Raw genomic sequence first — 5322 nt, 5'->3', positions numbered from 1 at the left:
AATGCTGAGAGACAAGTATTTCTGCTTCCAAAAGCCCTCACAGCAAAACCAAAAGTGGGTTGAGAGGGTGAGAGAGTCTGCTCCTCTCGCAAGCCTTGGAGGCAGAGGGTGGGTTTCAACACCCCTCCTCAGATCTCAGCCAACGGCGAAGCATCCCTGATGTGTTCAGTGATTTCTGCACCGCCTCTCCCCCCGGGATCATGCTTTTGGAGGACCTGCACTCTTCCTTTGTGGCATTTATCAGCGAAATTCTCCTTTCTCTTGAAGGATATAACACACACGTGACAACCTAAGTGTGTAGCTTTATACCCATGTACGGACCATGCTTCCACCCTCCCATCAAGTTAGAGAACATTTGGATCCCCCATTGTCCCTTCTCAGGCAACAGCCACATGCCTCCGCACCCCCACCCAGGAGCAAGGGGCCCCTAACACGCCGGGGTTCCACCTGTCTGCGATCTCAGGGTTGACGCCCATACCCTTTGCTAGACAAGAAGTGCACGGGAACAGGGATGGGTCCCCCCCGATGATCTGGGCCCCAGCACCATGCACAGCACTTGGTGCCGAGCAAACTTGGCCCGAGGGGGCCTGGAGCAGCCCGTGCCTGGTGCTACGCATGGGTGTCAGCGCTGGTGTGGTTCTTGCTGAGTGTTTGGTCTTTGGAGGTCATGCACAGACGGTGTGTCCGCTCCCGCTCCCCAGTCCTCACTCTGGAACCAGGGCACCTTGAGGTGACTGTGTACCCCACTGGAAGAGAGAAGCTGCAGCCTATAGGGGGAGGGCACAGCTCATCTGGGGCCTCCTTATGCCAGCATCAGTGGCTGCAAGGGTCCCCAAGGAAACCACTGCCCTATGGGGGCAGCCCCAAGGCACAGCAGGATCTGGGGCATGGTCAGTGGAGCCCCTGAGCCAGCCCGGAAGTGATGGAAGAGCCACATGGAGGATCCAGTGAGGGCCTCAGGACACCGCGCCTGACAGCCCAGGCTCTCGCCGGCACTCGCACATGTGGTTGCCGTACATCCCATTCGCATGTCCCATTCCAGCAAGACTTCTCTGGGCTGAAAGTAACAGGTAACCCACTAGCCGTGACTTAAACAGGTGGGGTTTATTAGACTGTGAGCTCTGGAGGTAGGTGACTGGAGACACTGGTTTAGCAGCTGCAGGATGTCTGGTCAGGGGCAGCAAGAGCACCAGCCTCACTGCCCACCGAGGAAGAATGCTGCAGGGGACCCAAGCGTCCTGGTGGACTGCCACTGACCTTTCACTGACCAGGACTCTTAGTCACATGCCATTCCTGGACCAATCATTGGATTGGCTTGTGCCTGGCTCAGACTGGGTCAGGGAGAGGCTGTACCTGCTAGTCAATGGGCCTCTGCCCAACACTGGAAAAGCGGGGGTCTATTAGTAGGGAAGTGGATGCTGCCCTCGAGCACCCGAGGCAAGCCTGAGGGACCACATGGGGCCTGTGTGGACCTGCCATGAGCACACACACAAGGTGACTGACTACAAGGCCTACACACTGCTGCTGTGGGTACAGATGGGCAGTCAGGAGTCCTCTCTGCAGAGCCACTGACAGAGCATGCTGGCCCCACAGAGGACAGCCAGGCCAGCACGCCAGGGCTGAGGGCTGAGGGCTGCTGGGTGGCGAGGAGGGCAGGCCTCAGGGGGTACAGGGCCTCTAAGGAGTTTGAACTTAATTCTGAGCACCATGGGCAGCTGCAGAGTTTTGAGCAGGGATGGAACCAACCCTGAGGTATGCCTTTGTCTGCTGGGTGGAGAGGCCAGGAAATGTGTGGGGAGGCGGAAAATGCGGAGCTTTGGAAGGCGCAGAGGCAGAGCTTGGGGAGCTATCTCAGGAGCTTATCTCCCCTTGTTCCCACCTGGAATGTGCTGATCATCACCTGCTTTCAGACAGGTTTCTGCTAAGAGCCCCAGTGCCCTAGTTCTAGTGCCTCCAGGAATGTGTCTTCCAGGGAGGTGCTCCTGGGTGTTCTGCAACTTCAGGGTCTTCTGTCTACCATGCCCTCACACCCACCCCACCCTGTTCCTGTCACTTACTAAAGCACTTACTATGGCTTCCGTGAAGGGACACGCTCACACTCAGGAACCAAGCTTGCACTGACACACAATCACAGCGGTGGTGGGGCAGCTCCCGAAGCCAGGATGCCTGGGTTCAGATCCCTGCCCAACCTCTTACAGCTGGGTGACCTCAGACAAATCGCTGGATCACTCCATGCCTCAGTTTCCTCATTTGTAACATAGGTAGAACAGCACCTACCTCGGGGTTATCACAAGGATTAGATGAATTATCACACCTATGAGTACCAGCTGGTGTTATTAGCGTCATCAGGTACAAAGCACCTCTGCACGCCCGCACACAGCAGTGAACCATGCCATGCTTGGGTCGGGCGAGGCGCCCCGGGCTGGCCTGCACCTGTGCTCTCAGGCCTGGGGCTCTGGGCAGTGGCAGCAGGACGGCCGGGGGGTGCAGCCAGGCTGACAGCAGATCTGCAGGGCAGGGTCCTCACCCCGGGCCATCTGGCTGGGGCTGAAGGTCACGGAAGCATCAAACTGGGCCTTGAGCAGCTGAAGTTGCTTCAGCGCCTGCATTGCCTCTGGGGCGACCTCAGCCAAGCCTCCCAGAAGGTTGTAGTTCTCACCAGGGTCCTCAGACAGGTCAAAGAGCAGCGGGGGCTCATGGGCAGTCAGAGGGCTGGAGGCGTGGCAGGCTGGGTCTGGCGTGGTATCGCTGTGGACAGAGCCTGGAGAGGGGGTGCACGTCTGTGCAAAGGGCAAGAAGAGGAGGAGGGCCCGGGCGCTGGGGCTACAAGAAGGTTGGCAGGGCCGGGGTGAGGAAGTTACCCTGGGTGAAGAAGTGAGCTTTGTACTTTCCCCTCCGCACAGCAAAGACCCCATGGACCTCGTCTGGGTAGGCCGAATAGAAGAAGAGAGACTGCCGGGGGCTCTGGGGGCAAAGTCAGGGATCACAGGGTGGGCGGGGGTCCCCCAGCACTTATCTGCATGTACCCGGAGCCATCGGCCTTGTGTCAGGCCCTGGATATGGACTGCTCCTTGCCCACCCAGGAGCCCCAATGGCAACACCATTTGGATGCCACTCCACAGAGGCTCTGTGGGCTGGAGCAGGAGAGCCAGGGTCTCAGGGTTGTGAGCCCTACCTTGCCTGTGCCCAGCAGCAGGGGGCTGAGGTCAACACCATCCAACGTGACGTTGGGCAGCGGAGCCCCTGTCAGGGCTGCCAGGGTGGGCAGCAGGTCTAGGGAGCTGGCCAGTTCATGGGTCACCCCTGGAGGCAGAAGGCTGTGTGATCACTCCATTGGCCATCAGGGCTGGGGAGGTGGGGCCAGGGGTTCATGAGGGGAGGGACTGAAGACTGACCAGGAGCGATGTGACCTGGCCAGAAGGCCAAGGCAGGCTCTCGGACACCTCCCTCAAAGGTGGTTCCCTTTCCACAACGAAGAAGGCCAGAGCAGCCACCATGGGACATCCTCATGGTCTCAGGCCTGGGACATACAAGGAAGTCGTCAGTGAGGCTCAGGGTGAACTCCGGTGACCCCGCCCCAGAGTTACATGCTGCACACAAAAACGGCCAGCACATGCCTGTCCCCTCTGGGTCCCTCCATGTCCTTGTGACCCCCAGCCTCCCTCATGCCCTGCGGGTCACCAGAACATAGCCAGCATCTCTCCAGATACCCTTAGCCCATATGTCCTCGGCCAGTAGTCAGGATGGGAAGATCCCAGTGACCCGCTGGTGAGGCATCAACCAGCGTTTCCCCGCCCCCTGCCACAGCAAACCCGTTGTCTGCAGTGAAGATGACCAGCGTCTCTCCAAGCAGCCCCAGGTCCCCCACAGCTGTCATCAGGGCTCCCACAGCTGCATCCAGCTCCATCAGGGAGTCCCCAAATGGCCCTCGGCCTGAGCGCCCAGAGAAGCTCTGCCCACTGAACTGGGGGTAGTGGGTGTGCTGTGGGCAGAGACAGGGGTTAGCGCTGGGTAGGAGTCAAGGGCAGCTCAGGGGACAGGGCCAAGGGCACTCACGTGAGAGGCGTAGTACAGGAAAAATGGCCGGCCCTGGCGCTGGGCATCAGCCATGAGGTCACGGGCGAAAGCCACATAGCGGGCCTCAAGTCCTGGCAGCCAGGGGGGCTGTGCCTCCACGGACAGGTTGGCCAACAGTGGGACAGGGACCAGGCCCTGGTCACAGCTGCCATCACAGGGGGTGGACGGCGGAAAGCAGGTCAGGTTCTGGCAAGGGCCCTGGTGGAGCAGTTCCATTCAGGAGTCTGGGCTGGGGGGGGGGGGAGGCTCAAGGGGTCAAGGGGAAGGGGAGTGGTGGGAGGTGAGGAGGAGGGTGGCTGAGGGCCCTGGAGGTTCCTACCTGGTCATGGGAGTATGGGATGCCCAGGAATCGATGGAAGCCCTGGTGGGGGGGCAGAAAGGCCCCCTCAGGCCCCACCCCAAGGTGCCACTTGCCAGCTATCCCTGTTAGGTAGCCTCGGGCAGCCAGGACCTCAGCCAGGGTCACCTCCTCCAGGGGCAGGCCCCCTCGGGAGCTGGGCTCCAGAACCCCAGGGTACAGGCCCATCCGAACTGGCAGTCGGCCGGTCAGGAGCGCAGCCCTATAGGACAAGTCACAAGAGTCCGTGAGACAGAGAGAAACTAAGGCTGAAGTGGACACATGGAGGAGGGAAGAGAGGGGAGGAAGACAGAGAAACATGACCTTCTCCAAAGAGACAGAGCATTTGCCTCCCCCACTGGAGCCCAGAGTGAATCTGGGAGACGCTGTTTGGGCTCCCCTGCCTCCTCACTTACCGGGAGGGTGTGCACAGAGACATGGGCACATAGAAGTCGGTGAAGCGCAGCCCCCCTGCAGCCAGCTGGTCCAGGTTAGGGGTGGTGGAGCTGGGGTGCCCATAGGAGCCCAGGTCCCCATAGCCCAGGTCATCAGCAAAGATCAGCACGATGTTAGGTGGGCCAGCAGTGGCCAGGCCTATGGCCAAGGCCAGAGCGAGGGCCCACAGTGCCACCATGGCACACAGCACAGATGGGGATGGCACAAGAGACCCTTGGGAGGGAAAGCAAACTGGCTCCAGCAAGGTCTACCTCAGGGGCTCCAGATCCAAGCACTATCTTCTGCTGAGACCACAGATCCAGGTACTATCCTCCCCTGAGACCCCAAATCCAGGTGCTACCCTCCCCCGAGACCCCAAATCCAGGCAGCATCCTCCCGAGACCCCAAATCCAGGTACTACCCTCCCCCGAGACCCCAAATCCAGGCACTATCCTCCCGAGACCCCAGATCCA

The 5322-nt window shown here is 60.1% G+C and overlaps 1 protein-coding gene across 3 annotated transcripts in view; it reads right to left on the bottom strand.

Annotated features, from left to right (window-relative positions):
- Positions 1 to 1087: 1087 nt before the first annotated feature.
- The window catches only part of ARSA (arylsulfatase A), a 4690-nt gene continuing 455 nt past the window's right edge, over positions 1088 to 5322 (bottom strand). For all 3 annotated transcript variants that reach the window (XM_034985965.1, XM_034985967.1, XM_034985968.1), the window contains exons 2-9: positions 4831 to 5083; positions 4397 to 4637; positions 4057 to 4275; positions 3813 to 3982; positions 3396 to 3520; positions 3176 to 3303; positions 2862 to 2964; positions 1088 to 2761 (exon numbers count right to left, since the gene is read on the bottom strand). In XM_034985965.1, the coding sequence (XP_034841856.1) occupies positions 2442 to 2761; positions 2862 to 2964; positions 3176 to 3303; positions 3396 to 3520; positions 3813 to 3982; positions 4057 to 4275; positions 4397 to 4637; positions 4831 to 5048 (1524 nt within the window). In that variant the 5' untranslated portion in view covers positions 5049 to 5083 and the 3' untranslated portion in view covers positions 1088 to 2441. The remainder of the gene's footprint in view (positions 2762 to 2861; positions 2965 to 3175; positions 3304 to 3395; positions 3521 to 3812; positions 3983 to 4056; positions 4276 to 4396; positions 4638 to 4830; positions 5084 to 5322) is intronic.

Source organism: Mirounga leonina, unplaced genomic scaffold (assembly GCF_011800145.1).
Source record: "Mirounga leonina isolate KUSES-001 unplaced genomic scaffold, KU_Mleo_1.0 Mir_375, whole genome shotgun sequence".
Classification (NCBI taxonomy): Eukaryota; Metazoa; Chordata; class Mammalia; order Carnivora; family Phocidae; genus Mirounga; species Mirounga leonina.
Note: the sequence above shows the minus strand (reverse complement) of the source record. Positions and strands in the feature narration are given on the sequence as shown.